At 43.7% G+C, this 19,441-nt stretch overlaps 1 protein-coding gene across 37 annotated transcripts in view; it reads left to right on the forward strand.

The window, feature by feature from the left end:
* LOC127009887 (sacsin-like) overlaps positions 1-19,441 on the forward strand; it is a 39,452-nt gene that overhangs the window by 5,753 nt on the left and 14,258 nt on the right. For all 37 annotated transcript variants that reach the window (XM_050883371.1, XM_050883366.1, XM_050883370.1 and 34 more), the window contains 5 exons: positions 942-1,048; positions 9,607-9,717; positions 12,518-12,665; positions 15,987-16,801; positions 17,859-18,071. In XM_050883371.1, coding sequence (XP_050739328.1) covers positions 942-1,048; positions 9,607-9,717; positions 12,518-12,665; positions 15,987-16,801; positions 17,859-18,071 — 1,394 coding nt within the window. The remainder of the gene's footprint in view (positions 1-941; positions 1,049-9,606; positions 9,718-12,517; positions 12,666-15,986; positions 16,802-17,858; positions 18,072-19,441) is intronic.

Genomic DNA, 19,441 nt, shown 5'->3' on the forward strand with positions numbered 1-19,441 from the left:
AAATAGTTAGTGCAGGGACGATAGCTTGTTTTAAGAGTAGACTTGATAGCTACATGGACGAGAATGACAGGTAGTAGTGTAGTGTGGCGACTAAGCCGGTCGAATGAGAGTCGAAGCAAAATTCAGAAAGGCTATCAAAGGATTCATTGGAGAAGATGACTCTGATGAGTGAGGTGTGGGTGCAGCAAGGTGACAGGTTACTGGAGTGTACGCCCGTACCGAAGGTAAACGAGGATCAAGCCTCTACCTGTAACCCCTGAAACTACATATCTCACTCATCGTGAGTAGTGGGGGGGATTCTGGAGCTGCCCTGTGTAGGTCACTCGGCCTCTTGCAGTCTCCCTATGTTCTGATGTTCTTATGTTCTTATAAGAACACACCTTCAACGGAACTTACACTGTCAGGGTGTATAAGCACCTCGGGCTCTCGGTCGTTCGTCCGCCCTCCGTCACAGAACCTCGCGATTCCGCTCCTGCAGAAGCAGTCGGAAGACACGTCCTTGACGTCTTCTCTGCACCAACTTCCTTAACCCTCTGCCCTTCGCCGGGGCCTTCGGACTCGCTTCCCTCCCGTATGGGGCTCACTCAGGGCTCTGAACAAGGGCGCCTTCATACGACTGTAGGCCAACCTAATGGATTTGGTGACCTCTGACCGTAATCTCATAACATTCCCGACGATAAATGGCCTTTGCGATAGTAAACCTCTCCCTTATTCCTTCCTTTCCACTCTTCCACCTCTCTCCTCATCTCTCTCCATTTCTCACCCTCTCTCATTTCCCTTTATTTCCTCACATCGCCAAACGGCTATAACACATCTCTTCCTTTTCTCTCTTCACCTGTGTTTTAGCTCTTACTAATCTCTCTACCCTTATCTCTTCTCTCCTCACCTCAGCTCCTCTTCTTACTCTCATCATGGTTCTTGCCCTCTCCCCACTCCCGCAGGTGACCCGGGAAACCCCTTCAGCTACAGCACCTTTGAGTGGCCGACGGTGGTTGGTCAGCTGCACAACATTCTGTCGCAGTACCCAGACAACGGCCAGATCATCAAGGTAGAGTGCCTAATCACACTAAATTGTTATTATTGTTGTTGTAGGTGTTACCGCAGCTGCGGTGATTTCAGTAATGTTGACCTGGAGAATGAGACACCCGCACGTTGACACGAACCTTTATTTTGATCCTGTTCGGTCAAAACCTGGAACACAATTTGTGCCTACTAGAACAAAGAACAAGTCAACTACTATGGCATTATAATGACAGAACAGGGGGCGACGTATTTACATATTGTACGACACGAGAGCGAATTAGCTTACGTGTTTCGGACTTGGACAAACTCGGACAGAAAGTATATCCGTGTGGATAGTACCAATTCTTGACACCGTCTGCTTCTTTCTCTCCCTTGTAGCTCACCCTCAGGGTCTCTGACGCCTCTCACGTGAGTCACCCTCAGGGCCTTATGTAAGCATTCACTACTTTTATTTAGCCCTATGTCATAAGACCGGCGAACGCGTAAACATCAACCTCTGACCTCTAACCTGACTCTCTCTCTCTCTCTCTCTCTCTTTGTCTCTCTGATCGGCGGTAACAGTAGGATTGTTTTTTCCAATACTCAAGTCAAAAAGAATCTCAAGATGTATCCATACTGTATATATATATATATATATATATATATATATATATATATATATATATATATATATATATATATATATATATATATATATATATATATATATATATATATATATATACACACACACACACACCGGGTAATCGATATATGCAAGTTCGAAATATGCGAATTCACTCATATGCGACTAACCTAAATGTGCCAAGTATTCGTTTTATGCGAGAAAAATTCGCTATTATGCGAGTAGCGGCACGACTGGTTGGTGAGGTATGGTGGCCGACTCACACTAGAGGGATGCGGGTGCAAATGTTTTCCCGTACTTTCCTAGACAATAATCAACCTTTTCCTCCCTATGATCTTATAGTTAATCCTCAATTAGCTACTTATCAGCTTAAATCGTAGACTTTGGGTGTGTCTCCACGGAAGCAATCAGCAGCTCTGGGCTGTCAGACTCGGAGAAGCTCTACCCTGAATGGGGTACATATAACTTCGAGTATAATATCCATGTCCTCATTTCCCTTCAGTAAGATTCAAAATACATATGAATATACAGTAATATATATATATATATATATATATATATATATATATATATATATATATATATATATATATATATATATATATATATATATATATATATATCTGAAACAGTCTCCACTATGATCAAGAGCTTTGACGAATTGCTTCATTACACCAAGTTTTATGTGCAGGGGGGAAAGACAATGTTTTCCTATCAACCAGAGGATCATTAATGACATTCTTATCACCAGGCGTCAAACTATGCCTTGGTGGCCATTTCTTTTTCACCCAATGGTCTGCTGCAGCCCTACTCTCCCATAATTTTAGTTAGCTTTTGGTTAAAAGGATTCTTTACGAAATACAATTCTAACATTACCTTCTACTAGTTAGGAAACGTACTGAATCCTGGATCGGCTACAGTGATTCTAGCACGTGCGGCGGGGTTTTGACAAGCGCACAGGTGTGTTATGTCACAAGGGGTGTATTTTTCCGCGCGGGCTCTTCCCTTTCTTCACCCCGGAGCTCGCAGTCTCATCGCCCATCGACTTAAAAGAAATCGTGAGGCCAGCGTGGAAAAAATACACCCCTTGTGACATAAACACGCCTGTGCGCTTGTCAAAACCCCGTCGTAGCCTACGTGCTAGAAATGTTGTAACTACCACCACACCGTGCCCTAAATGGGCACCCGCTAGGAGCCGCTTTTCTTAATTAAGATATACAAAAAAAAAATGTGTGTTGTGGGTGGGGGAGGGGGGATACCTGTTTGCGTTCACCACCATGCACCTTAGATAAACACATACAGCTACACTCCCAGATTGCACAGTGACCGGGCTCGGGAAATGTTAGAAATAGTACGTATTTTAGACTTTTCATACACACGGGATGATAAGTGGGAACTAACACTGTTTTATATGCGCGTGAGAGGTAGCACTTGAGGAAGGAAGAGCTGCTCGTGCAGTGTGCGTCGACTCCGCCTCTCCACACTCAACACAGCCTCGTGAGAGGTTGAGCCTCGTGGAGATGGAGCGGCTGGAGCCCTGCATGAGGCAGATGACAGTTGAAATTTGAATGCAGTGCCGAGTGTCCAGTCCACACCAGGGCCGGATTATCCTATACGCCAAGCACGCCATGGCGTTGGGCCCCCAGCACTGAGGGACCCACAAAACCTGATAGACCCGACCCATAAATGGGCCCCCACATAATGGAAATCCGGGAAATGTATGTAGCCTCAGGGAGATCAGTATAGTTCGTTGGACTGTTGATCGAAAAAAAAAAATAATAATAAATAGATAAAATAAAATAACAAAAACTTGTTTGTGTTGGCAATACAAGTCAACGGTGCTTGCAATTTCTTTGAACTTGTGCAGGAATTATATGCATATTCAGTTGGATCAACAAAGCGCTAGAATTTTATCTAACAAAGGGATTGTCACCTAATGAACATGGTAGAATTCTAACCCTAAAAACATTATCTTCCACACGTTGGCATTTCTATTCTGAATCAGTGAAAGCACTGCACTTAAACTACTCTAGCATCTATGTTAAATGAAATTGCAGACAATGAGGAGATGCTTGACTTGCTGCATCAGTTTTTGCAGAGAAAATGTGCCTTCTTGAAAATGCATTTATGTGTGTTCTTTGGAACAAGATCCTCCAGCGCTTTCAGAAAGCTTGTACTTCTCTCCAAAGCACAAATATTGATATCAACATGGCTGTATTATTGTTTCTATCACTTGGAAGTTTTGTTGCTGAGCTTCGTGGTCAATTTGATGAGCTGGAGAATGATGCAAAAAATCGCATGGAAAATGTTCAGCAAGTATATGTATCGGAAAAGGTACGGAAGAGAAGACGGCGGCGTCAAGCTGATGATTCTGCTGAGCATGATGCAGATCTTCAAGATGCACAAATATTCCATGTACAGAGTTTTGTTGTCATCATTGGCAAGTTACATACAAGTTTAGCTCAACGTCGCCAGGCTTATCACAAGATATCTGATGACTTTACCTTTATCAAGTCATTGAGGGAGAATGATACTGCACAGCTGAGAGTTGATGTATCCAGCTTGGTGAAAAAATACATCAGTGACTTGGAACCCCACTGCGAGGATGAATTTGTAACATTTTCAGAATTTGTAACCCATTTGAAGTTGAATCGTGATCCTCATGTCCTGTTAAAATATTTAAGGAAGAATCCAGTTGTAGAGTCAACATTTGCCAATGTTTCAACTGCTCTGCGACTGTTCTTAACATTACCAGTCACAGTCTGCGAAGGTGAACGTTCATTTTCCAAACTGTCTTATATCAAAAACAGATTTCGTTCAACAATGACTAAAAAACGACTGAATGCTTTGTCTGTTATGTCAGTTGAAAATGATGTCACCTCCTCAATGACATTTGAAACAATAATTGAACAGTTTTCACAAGAGAAATCAAGAAAGCGGGCAATGGTGTAGCTGCTATAGTTACCTATGTACATAAGTATGGTATGTATGCTGCTAATACATAATATAAAGATGATGACAATCTGTATTAAATATATTGTATCATTAATTCATTCTGATGTTTCAATAAAATATGAAATTGTCCAGATCTTGCCTAATTTATTCAAGGGGGGGTGCAAAACTGTGGGTGGCGTAGGGCCCAATGCAAGCTTAATCCGGGCCTGGTCCATACTGTCTCTCTCCAGTCCAGTCCAGTATAAAAGTCCGGCAAATCTTAAGTGGCGGCTCTGACGTAGACAGCCCGCTAGACACTGGTGCTATATCTCCAACTGACCTCGCGTACCGTGCCTCTCATACCCTTCTCTCTCTCTTTCTCTCTCACTCTAGTATAAAAATAAATATGTTTTTTTATGATTGGTTCTCTATCTGTGAGTGAATACAAAGAAATTTGTACAACACGTGGCAGCGTTGCCACCGCGGCGTTTTCAGCTCAAGTCGACCCAACACACTGCTTGCCAGTTGCTCTGCCTGCTTTAATTATCGCATTTCTGCCATTTTTAGTGTGTCTGCCATCTGCCATACAATGTCAGCCATATGGCATAAATATGATAAAATATGGAGACTGTACCTATATATGGAATGCCAGGACCGTCAAGCAAATTCTGATGAGTCATAAGCAGGTGAATGGTGAGGTTCCGCTGGGGATGGCCAGGGAGTGGGGAAGGAGTGGTCGCTAAGAACATGAAAATATTACACTTTGACCTTATTTCCACACCACCCAAGGGGTAAAGAGTCTTGGTGCGTTTTTTTTAAAGAGGTTTATTATTATTATTATTATTATTATTATTATTATTATTATTATTATTATTATTATTATTATTATTATTATTATTATTATTATTATTATTATTATTATTATTATTATTATTATTATTATTATTATTATTATTATTATCATTATTATTATTATTATTATTATTATGCATTGTCGTGCACCATACTCCCCGAATGAGAGTACACCCCCATTTCTCTCTCTCTCTCTCTCTCTCTCTCTCTCTCTCTCTCACACACAGAGAGAGAGAGAGAGAGAGAGAGAGAGAGAGAGAGAGAGAGAGAGAGAGAGAGAGAGAGAGAGAGAGAGAGAGAGACACGGTGTGCGTTAATTAATTAAGATGGTAGGCGTGGGATTGCCTTTGTAACGGCTCCCACTTATGTCTTATTCTTGATTCTTGATTCTTGATTGTTGATTGGTGTTGTTGTATTTTAGTTTTGTTCAGTTTTCTTTTTTCTTCTGTTCCATATTGTTGTGATATAGTTTTTTCTGTCTTCAACTTCTTCCAGAGTTAATGCATGGTTGAAACACTAGTATATAAGAACATAAGAACATAAGAACGCAGGAGTCTGCAAGAGGCCGGTAGGCCTGTACGAGGCAGCTCCTTTGACCCTAAGCTCCCGTGTATCTAACCCCACCTAATATCGCTGTCCATGAATTTATCTAGTCTATTTTTGAATGTGACAATTGTATTGGCACTCACCACATGACTGCTAAGCCTATTCCACTCATCCACCACCCTATTAGTAAACCAATTTTTGCCTATGTCCCTGTTGAATCTGAATTTATCCAGTTTAAACCCGTTACTTCGTGTCCTACCCGGTTCTCTTACCAACAAAACCTTATGAATGTCTCCCTTATTAAAGCCCTTCATCCATTTATAAAATTCGATCATGTCTCCACGCACCCTTCGCCTTTCTAGAGAATGCAAGTTTAACTGTTTGAGTCTTTCCTCGTATGGCAAGTTTCTCAACCCCTGAATCATCTTAGTCATCCTCCTCTGCACCGATTCTAACATTTTGATATCCATTCTATAGTAGGGTGACCAGAACTGAACCGCATAGTCAAGATGAGGTCTAACTAATGCTAAATATAGTTTGAGGAAGACTTCGGGGCTTCTGTTGCTTACGCTCCTTGAAATAAATCCCAGTACCCTATTAGCTCGATTTCTAGCTTGAATGCATTGTGCCCTTGGACGGAGATCAGAGCTCACTAAGACCCCTAAATCCCTCTCGCACCCAGACCTACTTATGAGAGTGTCATTTAAGCAATAGTTATGTGAGGGGTTGTTCCTACCTACACTCAGAATACTGCACTTCCCTACATTGAACTCCATCTGCCATTTATCCGCCCAGTCATATAATCTGTTGAGTTCACCTTGGAGAATACTAGCGTCCTGATCCGACTCAATTACTCTACCGATCTTGGTATCATCTGCAAATTTACTAACATCACTACTAATTCCTGTGTCTAAGTCATTGATATAAATAATAAACAAAAGTGGACCTAATACCGAACCTTGTGGGACCCCACTCGTAACACATCCCCAGTCAGATCTTTTACCATTGATTTGCACTCTTTGCTTCCTATTGCTAAGCCACGCCTTGACCCAGTTCAAAACTTTACCCTCTACTCCGTGAGCCTGTAATTTAAGCAACAGTCGTTGGTGAGGAACTTTGTCAAACGCTTTACTAAAATCAAGATAGATTACATCATAATTTTCATCTCTGTCAACCGCCTCAAATACTTTATTGTAGAAGGACAAGAGATTGGTGAGGCATGACCTACCTTTTGTGAACCCATGCTGCGAGTCGTGAATTAAGCTATGTTTCTCTAAATGCTCCCGAATGTTCCTGGCTATTATGGACTCCAGCATCTTCCCTATAACCGATGTTAAGCTAATTGGGCGATAGTTTGAAGCAACTGACCTGTCCCCTTTTTAAAATCGGCGTCACATTAGCTACTTTCCATAGGCTCGGCACATAGTTAGTATTTACCGACATCTTAAAGATGTCGGTTAGTGGTCACTGATTATATCACCTAGCTCCTTTAATAACCTCGGAAATATCCCGTCAGGACCTGGCGACTTGTTCTTCTTAAGCTTATCTATCTCATCCTGAACTACTTGCCTGGTAATGATTATATCCCTCAATTTATCGCCATCCCCGCCCTCGTACACCTGAACTCTTTCCGGTATAGTCGTTCGATCCTCCTGTGTGAATACTGAAAGGAAGTAGTCGTTCAACAATGTGCTCATATTTTCGTAATTTCTACTAGCTCCCCTGTGTTTGATTTCAGCGGTCCAATTTTCTCCCGTGTTTTTGTTCTATACATCTGAAAGAAGCCCTTAGGATTACTTTTCGCCTCATTTGCTACTTTGATTTCATAGTTCTTTTTTGCTATCCTGGTGTTTTTCTTAACTAATCTAGATAGTTCGACGTACCGGCCCCTGAGATGTGTTTCCCCATTCTTTATTTTCTGATAAATTCCCTTCTTTAACCCAATCTCGTGTTTTAGTCCACGAGTCATCCACTTAGGATCATTGTTTTCTTTTCTAAGTGTTCGCTGTGGTATATGCTGTTCTTGCCCCTCTACTATTACTCTAACTAAATTATTGTAAGACATTTCTACCTGGTTCTCCTGGCTCTCCAATCCGCAGTTCTGGCCCTCATGAATCCCTAAATTATCCCAGTTTACCCTTCAAGATGTCTTCAAGCCCCTCGTAGTTTGCTCTTCTAAAATCTGGCACTAACACTGGGTTTGGATCAGGTTACCAGTCTAACCTAAAACGAACCGTTCTGTGATCACTATTTCCTAACTCTCCGCCCACCTCCAACTCACGTAGCAAGTTCCCATTATTGGTTAGGACTAAGTCTAATATGTTATCTCCTCTGGTAGGCTCAGTAACTACCTGCTTAAGGAAATTATCTTGTATAACTTCAAGAAAGTCCTCGGCTTCCAGGTCACCCACTAGATCTTCCCAGTCTATATTCCTATAATTAAAGTCCCCATTACGCAGACATTTCTACTCATACTCGCCCTGCCAATCTCCTGTAGTAATATACTCGTGTCCTGCCTGTTAAGGTTGGGTGGCCTGTATATAACTCCTAGAGTTAGTTTTCTTTCCTTTGTAAACGTCCACCCAAACTGATTCTGAATCCATGTTAGTTTTGACTGAGTTGTTAACTAAACATTTAAGTGAGTCTTTAACATATAGCGCAACTCCACCTCCCTTTCTGCCCCTTCTGTCTTTGTGAAACATCTGATAACCCGTTATTTCAAATTCTGACCTAAAATTTCTATTAGCAAAGTCTATCCATGTCTCAGTGATCGCTATTATGTCAAAATTTTCTGAACAAGCTTCACCCCTTAGTAAGTCTATCTTGTTTCTGAGGCTCCTGCTGTTAGTATAGAAGATTCTTAGCCCGTCCTCTGTTACTCCTCTAGAATTACTTCTAAGCTGCCTGGTTATATTATGAGCTAGATGTCCCCTCCCATTACTCCTCCCATTGCTCCCATTACTCCTCCCCCCCTCGCCTATACTAAAAAATCCCTCAGGGTACCAAGTGCTCGCTCAAGGGAGTCTGAGAGAGCCTCAACACCCTTGAACGTCAAGTGTATCCCGTCACGGGCGTAGAGGGCGTCGTTGCCAAAGAAGAGGTCCCAATATATATCGGCTATTAAGTAGTCTCTGCTTTGGTTTTCTGTGTTCTGTATAAAGTTTTGGGTTTGTCTTTGTTATTGTCTCTCACCGCTCGGCGCTCGGCGTTTTTTTTTTTTTTTTTTTGTGTATGTGTGTAGAATATTTATTTATTATTTTTGGAGGGACGGGGGCACAGGGCCCGGGGGTGAAAAAAAAGGTTCGGGGCTAGAGTCAAAACATTTGGGGCTCAAGCCCCGGAAGCCCAAGGCTAACGACGCCACTGGGTGGCAGAGAACCTGATAAGGGGAGCAGTGCCACCCCTTGCCCCCCCAAAAAAAAATGAATGGACGGGCCTGGTCTCATATCTGGACCTATCTGGTACACGGGAGTGAGGCAGGGCTGTGTCCTTGCCCTATTGTCTGTTACTCTGCAGCTGTTCTTAACCACAGCATGGTCATTTTTTTGTATTTTTAGCTCAGTGATCAGACATGTTGTCATATTTCCTCATTAGGGATCACTGTACCAAGCCTTCCACTCCCACAGGAGCTGGTGCAGAATGCCGAGGATGCCGGGGCGACGCGTGTGGAGGCGGTGCACTTCCCGGAGCCCCTGCGGCAGCCTGGGGCCCGAGAGGAGGTGCAACGGTTCATTGAGGTGAGGCAGTACTGGGGGGGGGGGGAGGCTTTTTTGGGTGGATGAGTTATCTCTCACTTGCTCACTCTTATTTTTTATACTATACCAAAATGGGTTACAGTTTGATTTATTTTGCATCCAGAAAAGCGTGCTCTGTACGTAACCATTTTAGTAAGACAGCATAAAGGTAGACTGTGTTCTGTTGGAGAAATAATCATGAGAGCAAATTTAGTGCGATAATTAGCAGGAATGCAAGCTTTCTTCTGCGACAATCAATAGTGGAATGTTGAAGTGTTGTCTGAATGCCTCCTGATGCGGGTCAATCCGAATGGTGTGTGTATTTACCTAGTTGTATTTACCTAGTTGTGACATACGGGAGAAGTGTGTGAATTACTTGGAATGGTGTGTGTGAATTACCTGGAATGGTGTGTGTGAATTACCTGGAATGGTGTGTGTGAATTACCTGGAATGGTGTGTGTGAATTACCTGGAATGGTGTGTGTGAATTACCTGGAATGGTGTGTGTGAATTACCAGGAATGGTGTTGTGAATTACCTGGAATGGTGTGTGTGAATTACCTGGAATGGTGTGTGTGAATTACCTGGAATGGTGTGTGTGAATTACCTGGAATGGTGTGTGTGAATTACCTGGAATGGTGTGTGTGAATTACCTGGAATGGTGTGTGTGAATTACTTGGAATGGTGTGTGTGGTGCTGGAATGGTGTGTGAATTACCTTGTATGTTGTGTTTGAATTACATGGAATGGTGTGTGTGAATTACTTGGAATTGTGTGTGTGAATTACCTGGAATGGTGTGTGTGAATTACCTGGAATGGTGTGTGTGAATTACCTGGAATGGTGTGTGTGAATTACCTGGAATGGTGTGTGTGAATTACCTGGAATGGTGTGTGTGAATTACTTGGAATGGTGTGTGTGTGGATTACCTGGAATGGTGTGTGTGAATTACCTGGAATGATGTGTGTGAATTACCTGGAATGGTGTGTGTGAATTACTTGGATTGGTGTGTGTGAATTACCTGGAATGGTGTGTGTGAATTACTTGGAATGGTGTGTGTGAATTACCTGGAATGGTGTGTGTGAATTACCTGGAATGGTATGTGTGAATTACTTGGAATGGTGTGTGTGAATTACTTGGAATGGTGTGTGTGAATTACTTGGAATGGTGTGTGTGAATTACTTGGAATGGTGTGTGTGAATTACTTGGAATGGTGTGTGTGTGAATTACTTGGAATGGTGTGTGTGTGTGTGTGAATTACTTGGAATGGTGTGTGTGAATTACTTGGAATGGTGTGTGTGAATTACTTAAGAACATAAGAACATAAGAACGCAGGAGTCTACAAGAGGCCGGTAGGCCTGTACGAGGCAGCTCCTTTGACCCTAAGCTCCCGTGTATCTAACCCCACCTAATATCGCTGTCCATGAATTTATCTAGTCTATTTTTGAATGTGACAATTGTATTGGCACTCACCACATGACTGCTAAGCCTATTCCACTCATCCACCACCCTGTTAGTAAACCAATTTTTGCCTATGTCCCTGTTGAATCTGAATTTATCCAGTTTAAACCCATTACTTCGTGTCCTACCCGGTTCTCTTACCAACAAAACCTTATGAATGTCTCCCTTATTAAAGCCCTTCATCCATTTATAAACCTCGATCATGTCTCCACGTACCCTTCGCCTTTCTAGAGAATGCAAGTTTAACTGTTTGAGTCTTCCCTCGTATGGCAAGTTTCTCAACCCCTGAATCATCTTAGTCATCCTCCTCTGCACCGATTCTAACATTTTGATATCCATTCTATAGTAAGGTGACCAGAACTGAACCGCATAGTCAAGATGAGGTCTAACTAATGCTAAATATAGTTTGAGGAAGACTTCGGGGCTTCTGTTGCTTACGCTCCTTGAAATAAATCCCAGTACCCTATTAGCTCGATTTCTAGCTTGAATGCATTGTGCCCTTGGACGGAGATCAGAGCTCACTAAGACCCCTAAATCCCTCTCGCACCCAGACCTACTTATGAGAGTGTCATTTAAGCAATAGTTATGTGAAGGGTTGTTCCTACCTACACTCAGAATACTGCACTTCCCTACATTGAACTCCATCTGCCATTTATCCGCCCAGTCATACAATCTGTTGAGTTCACCTTGGAGAATACTAGCGTCCTGATCCGACTCAATTACTCTACCGATCTTGGTATCATCTGCAAACTTACTAACATCACTACTAATTCCTGTATCTAAGTCATTGATATAAATAATAAACAAAAGTGGACCTAATACCGAACCTTGTGGGACCCACTCGTAACACATCCCCAGTCAGATCTTTTACCATTGATTTGCACTCTTTGCTTCCTATTGCTAAGCCACGCCTTGACCCAGTTCAAAACTTTACCCTCTACTCCGTGAGCCTGTAATTTAAGCAACAGTCGGTGCAACTTGGAGTGGTGTGTGTGAATTACTTGGAGTGGTGTGTGTGTGTGTGTGTGTGTGTGTGTGTGTGTGTGTGTGTGTGTGTGTGTGTGTGTGTGTGTGTGTGTGTGTGAATTATTTGGAATGGTGTGTGTGAATTACTTGGAATGGTGTGTGTGAATTACTTGGAATGGTGTGTGTGTGTGAATTACTTGGAATGGTGTGTGTGAATTACTTGGAATGGTGTGTGTGTGTGTGTGAATTACTTGGAATGGTGTGTGTGTGAATTACTTGGAATGATGTGTGTGCATTACTTGGAATGGCGTGTGTGCATTACTTGGATGGTGTGTGTGCATTACTTGGATGGTGTGTGGTAATGGGGGGGTGTGGGTGCAGGGCCCAGGGCTGTGCCTGTTCAACGATGCCACGTTCTCGGAGGAAGACTGGCACGGCATCCGCAAGCTCGGTGACAGCGTCAAGGAGAACGACCCTGTGCGGGTGGGTCAGTTTGGCCTTGGCTTCAAGTCTGTGTTCCACCTGACAGGTAAAGTGTACTGCTCTACGGAGAAGTTTGACTAAGTACAGGTAGAATGGACCTTGTTACAGGTAGAGCTGATTGTGATAAAGGTAAATTTAACTGTTGCAGATAGTTAACTGTTACAGGTAGAGTTGAGTGTTACAGGTTCTATGTAAGCCTGCCTCCAGCAGGAAGCAACAGTAGGTGTTGAGAGAGACAAAAGAGTGTGACCAGGCAGGGTGTCAGCACAGAGGCACAGCTTTCAAGGACAATAGGATGCACTTCCATTGCATCCACAAGCTTTCCGAGGAGTCATGCCAGAGAGGGAACAGTAAACATCAGTAGTAAGAATCTTAATATAATCTTGGATGGGAACTGATTTTTTTTTCGTCCATCATGGTTATAATTGTAATTTTGAAACAAAATTTTGAGGAAATGAGCTGTGTCATGTGCATGTAGTGTGGTGTGGCAAGTAAGAAAATCTGTCGTTAGAGAGCATGCTGAATTACTCTGGTGTTGATGAGACATTAGGGAAACAAAGTGAGGACTCGGGAGGTTTTTTGACAGGCTTGCAGCAGCCCCTCACCTCTGGTATATATGTCACTGGGAGTGGCTTACGCCCATTTTTTCAGGTGTGGCAGGCTACTCTTACCCTTATTGCCGTTAAGGACTTGGGAGTCAAAATCACGTCAGACCTCAAATTCTCACAGCAATGCATCGATGCAGCAAATAAAGCGAACAGAATGTTGGGCCTCATTAAAAGAAACTTTTTATTCAAGAATAAAGATGTAATACTTCCACTATACAATAGTTTGTCAGACCCCACTTGGAATATGTGGTACAGTTTTGGTCTCCCCACCATGCAAAGGACATTGCTAAATTAGAAGGTGTTCAGCGTCGGGCAACAAAAATGATCCCTTCCTTGCGCAGCAAATCTTACGAAGAAAGTCTTTCCACCCTTAACATGTTCTCTCTTGAGAAACGTCGCCTCAGAGGAAAACTGATCGAATGTTTTAAAATACTTAATGGTTTCACGAATGTAGACAGATCAACATTGTTTATGATCGATGACACTTTGCGTACGAGGAACAATGGCGTAAAACTCAAATGTAGACAAGTAAATTCAGACTGCACCAAATTTTTCTTCACCAACGTTGTAGTGCGAGAATGGAATAAGCTCCCACCGTCAGTGGTCCAGTGTAACACGATTGACTCCTTCAAAAACAAGCTCAACCGTCACTTCCTTCAACTTCATATCAACTAGAGTTGAAATGCAATGTTTTGGAGCCTTCTGATTAATGTAAAATCACTTAGGTTTAAGGACAGACCACCTAGTCTGGACCATGGGGTCTGTGTGGTCTGATTTTCTATGTAAATCTATGTAAAAATCCTCTCCATCTCCCCTTGTGGATGTGCTGCCCTACGTTCATTTTCTTTCTGAAATGATCACTTCTGCTCTCCATCCCCCCTTCACTTTATTTTGCAAGCTTCACCCTCTCCTCCCTTCACTTCTTTCCTGAAGAGCTTTTCATCTTCCAGGCACAGTATTTTGCCCATATCAGGTGCTACCCATAAGTCTCAGTAATTTGAATATTGTAGGGTAACAAGTTACCCATCCTTCTGGGTCTCTCACCTTTGAAGTAAGGTAACTCTCGATTTACACGAGTATTGTGTCCTTGAAGAGGTTGCGTAAATCAAAAACAATGTAAGTCAAACAAGAGGTAGGTTTGTACCTTTATTGCCTACTGTATCACTCTGACTCTTCTCCCTCTCGTGGTTCCTCCTCTGGCTGCCCTTCCCCTCATGGTAGCACAGCAGCGAGTGTGTTGTTGTTGTTGAGTAGTGTGGCAGCGTGGGTACTGTATTGTTGTTCAAGTGGCGCGTGGGAAGAACTGAGCTCAGCTGTGTGGCCGTGGCGCCGTGTGAGTCCAGTTGCGTGAGACATCTGGTGGCCACTCCATAAAATATCGTGTATAAGTGAAAAAACGTGTAAATTAAACATTTATTTGGATTTTGGATCTCGCGTTATTTAAAAAATGCGTAAACCAAACTCGCGTAAATCGAGAGTTACCTGTAGTCCACTTGGGGAGGTGTACAGCAGGCCCTCCCCGATTCCATGTATCGCTTAAGGCCTCAAGTGTGATGGGTCTCAAGCACCTCCTGCAATTCTTTCTGGATCTCCTCAATTGAGTCAAAATGCTGAACTTTGTAATTTCATCCTGAGAAACATGGAAAAGTATCATGGGCAAGGTCAGGCAGATGGGGTGGGGTGGAGAGTGACCTCCATGTTATTGGAAGCCTGGAGCTGCCAGGCAGCAAGTGGTATGTGGGCGGGCGCCTTGTCATGATGAAAAACCCAGATGTGCCTTCTGTTCGTTCTCAGCAATCTCGGCACAAATTTTGCAGCCATGTGTCTCGTCCAACTCATCCAACAAAATGCGTTAACACTCCTGCACGACAGTCCTGCGACATCACAAACACCATGGATAGTTCGTCTGTGATCTGCAAGGATGGCCTGAAACCTTTTTCATGTTTTCTGATGTTGTGCTTGTTGACGTTCATTCAGAACTATCACCATCCTCAGCTGACATTGATTCCTCCTTGAAACGCCTGTACCAGAAAACATGTTCTGCTTTGGGACGTGGCTTTGTCACCAAAGGCTTCCTGAAGCAACCGGTGAGTTTCTGCAGCTGTCTTGTTGATCTTGAAGCAGAACTTGTTGCAGGTTCTTTGTACTGTCAGATCCGCCATTGCTAAACCTCTAAAGTGCCCAAGCAAGGCCTTACAGAAAGAAGTGAACTGAACAATGCGTCCACTCACACTGCGGCCATTACTGTGCTGAGCCACAAAGGGTGCTACCGCCTCCTCCTAGTGGCAAGAGGCAGAACTGTGTATGGAAAGGTCCCCGTGTTCAGGTTACTTTGGGCAGCACCTTAATGTACCTACCTGCCAGACTACTCAACTACTCTCTCCTTACTTTGCCTGATCAGTCTTTCTCCAATGTTCCTCAGTGCTTTTTTTTTCTCATCTCATCTCCCAAAAGTCCTTCTTTTAGCCTCAGTTGCCCCTTTTATCTCATCTGCTTGCCATGCACTTCCTTTCCTTTCTCCTCTACACACCTTCTATCCAGATACTTCTCTAGATGCCCAAACCACTGACCTCTAGATTACCTAACTGTAATTACTGTATCACCCACAAAATTAATGATAAGAGATGATCAAGGAAGAGTAATAGTTCTGGTGGCAATTAGTCATGTTAACAAATAAAAATTAAAAGAATTAGTAAAGTAATAGAAAAACTTGTAATTGATCTGGTGTCAGCAGTAGTGAGTAAGTCACTTTTCTGCAGACTATGTCACCATCATCAGCGGGACGCAGGCGCTCTTCATGGACCCCAGTGAAACCGAGGACAAGATGTGTCGCTCCCTCCCCCTCGACAAGCTGACGGAGGTGCTGCCTGACCCTTCCAGCCACCAGGCTTTTGAATATTACCTCACCAAACACCTCAAGGCTGACAGCAATCTCCCAGGCACTCTGTTCTGGTTTCCCCTGCGACGGTCTGCCTCCAAGATCTCGGACACACTCTACACCTCAAGTCATGTTGAGAACCTCTTCCGGTCCTTTGCTGTGGAGGCTGACATCTGCCTCACCTTCCTGAAGTCCCTGGAGAAGGTCACTCTTGGCATTCATACAGCGGGGAAGGTAAATGTCACCCACTCCATGACGATCACCAGCCGGGCCGCGGAGGAGGTGAGGAACAAGAAGAGGAGCTTCAGGCAGAGTCTGTGCCAGTCCAGAGGCTCCCTATCCAGTGCTCTCTCCTGCTCCTATGAGACTACACTCACGACCAGAGTCAGAGGAAGGGAAGTCCAGAAGCAGACTCTGAGGGTCCTCCACTTACTACCAGGGGAGGAAGACGAAGAGTGGATGACGTGGACTGGACGGAACAAGGACAAGCACATACCTCTGGTGGGCGTGGCAGTCCCTGTCTCCCCGCCTGCAGCACCTAGAGCCAAGGGGCACATCTTCAGCTTACTGCCGCTGCCCCCAGACCCCAGCAGCCAGACTGACCTCCCCATACAAGTCAATGGAACCTTTGTCCTCAGCCAGAACCGAAGACAAGTGAAGTGGAGGACGAGTGAGAGTAGCATCAACGAGACAGATGTAAGTGTGTGTGTGTGTGTGTGTGTGTGTGTGTGTGTGTTACCAGGTTTATCTAGTCACAGTAAACGGATATACAACCACACAGACAGAAGAGTATCTTGCGGTTGAAGGTTTGTCTTGGTGTGTGTTGTGTTTGTCAGAGGTGTGGCAGTGGTGTGGTAGTTTGAATGTGCTGAGCCAGATGTGTGTATTGTGGCAGTTACTTTCATCTTTGTTGCTTTTATAAACACATGAGAAACTGGTCTACCTAGGATAAGGTGTGCAGAATGCCGAGATACCTGGGGCATGTGAGATGGGATGATACAGCATCAAACGAGGAGGTGATAAGAAGATGCGGTGTGGAGGACGTGTTGAGTGTGCTGAGGAGGCAAAGGTTGAGGTGCTATGGACACGTCAGGAGGAAGGAGGAGGAGGGCCATGTACTCGGAGGTGGAGTTAGGAGGGAGGAGACCAGATGGGAGACTGAAGATGACCTGGAGAGTATGTGGAGAAAGACATGAGAGAGGGATGAACACCAGGGAGGAGAGAGTATATGATAGTCAAGAGTTTGAGAGACACATAGCTTGTTTGACCCCATAAGTGAAAACAAAGACATTAAATGAGAAGAAGAAAAAGAGGAAAAGGAAGAAGGAAAATTAGCTTTAAGGGCATTTTAAGTCATTTAATATTACAACAACAACCTTCATTGCAGTCGGGAGATGTGAACTCATGCCGAGGGAGGTGGGAAGGCCAACAGCTTGCCACTGACCCAAAGAGACTCCTCATTGACCCAGAGAGTCTTGGGTCCTTCTTTGCACATGTTGGGTCACTACACTTTGAACGTGACTGGTTGAGATCAAGTTTAGTTTTGGTTTAGTTAATGTTAGCTTGCTTGGGGTTGAGTTACTTTAAGGTGTGAACTGGTTAGCAAGTTATCTTGGCCTAGGTCAGGTTGTCGTTTTTTCTTCACTTTTTGTTGGACTAATTAAGGTTACATTTTTGTACAGCATGAATGTGAGTGAGATTAAGGGATTTCTAAGTGAGAGGGAGAGGGAGTAACACTTCATGTGCACGGCAGGTTGTCTGGAATGAAGATCTGGTCAGTAAGGTGGTGCCAAGAGCTTATCTGGAGCTTCTCAAAGAACTTCTGGAGGAAGCGAAGGAGGGCAGCTTCAGTGCAGACACCTGGTACACATTCCTGCCCAGCCTTCGTGGGACAGCAGGAAGGTGGCACGAGATGGCGAAGCAGGTCTGGTGCGGCCTCTTGGACCTCCCTGTCATTGCCACGGAGGTGAGTTGCCTGGGCGGCGAAAGGGAAGAGTGACGGTTGAAGGAAAAGAAAGAATAGGGAGTATAGAGTAAATTTCTTTTTCCGTTTATTTGCTAGGAACAGCAGAGTGAAGGGAGATGAAAAAGGAAGAAGGGTGAATCTTTAGCAGATTTTTTTTTTTTTTTTTTTAATAAAAAAAATTGGATTTTTTTTTTAATGATTTTTTATTTAAATCGATTTTTTTATTATTAATGAAAAAAAATAAATGAATGTAAACCTCTATATATTCTCTACATTAGTTTCAAACACTTGTTGGAATATTCTTGTATCATATTCCATCATGATAAGTAACCTGGCTGGCTGTTTGAGCCAGTCCCAAGACTGATCATCTGCAGCCAGCCAGCCACTGGCCAGCACCACACCACGACTCTGTCTAGTCCCTTAACAGTCTAACCAGATCATGTCATGTTTTGGACATGTCCTCACTGAAATTGCACAAAGAAAAATTAATGCAGCTTCTAATGAAAGTATCAGAAAAGGCTGTGGATGATCCATGTGTGTATGTGAAGTGATTCTTTGAAAATTAGGGCATATGTTTCAAATATTTCCTTTACTGGCACTTCCTATAGTTGGTGTTTTTGTCCCTTTTAATAGCTTTTCTTTAGTTCATTTGAGTGTTTGGAGGGGCCCAAGACTACCCATATGCTGTCCTCATGAATGCCCGTCAACTGGACTCCAGCGAAACTCTCCAGACTCCAGCAAAACTCTCTAAAGAGGACCAAGTGAAGGTCGGGGGAGGGGGGGGGGAGGTAGCCAAGCAAGATGGCGGCACTATAAAACGGTTGCCTGCACCACCAATTGGCTGGGACCAACCAAAAGAGTAAAGATGGGGGCATACGCTACAGCTGAGTGTGGCCGCAGTGCTCATCTCCGTGGCACTGGCCCTTGACCATAGGTGGAAAGAACCCATCACCCCAGGACAGGGTCAGCATGACATCCGGGTTACCACAGTTTACCTTCCCCAGGTTTCCCCAGGTACCCATTTATCGACCAGGCTGAAAGGGAGGATGAGCAGCTGGGTGAGCGGCACGCTGACTGCTCAGGTCAGGATTCGAACTCACGGCTGCGGATTCGTAGCAAGGCACGCTAACCACTAGACTATGGAGGCAAAAAAAAAAAAAAAAAAAGATCCAAGGGGTGAGAAACTTGCTATATGAGGACAGACATCAACATCTAATACAGCCAATGTCAACAAGATGAGAAAACAGTTACAACAAGCAAATGAACGGAAGTTTCTAACCCATGGTTGCCCTGCACACATACTAAATGTATTGGCTCATGATTTGGAAACTGGCAACATAAAAGAACATGTGGTTCATGTTGTAAAATAC

The sequence above is a fragment of the Eriocheir sinensis genome, chromosome 42 (genome assembly GCF_024679095.1).
Source record: "Eriocheir sinensis breed Jianghai 21 chromosome 42, ASM2467909v1, whole genome shotgun sequence".
NCBI classification, from domain to species: domain Eukaryota; kingdom Metazoa; phylum Arthropoda; class Malacostraca; order Decapoda; family Varunidae; genus Eriocheir; species Eriocheir sinensis.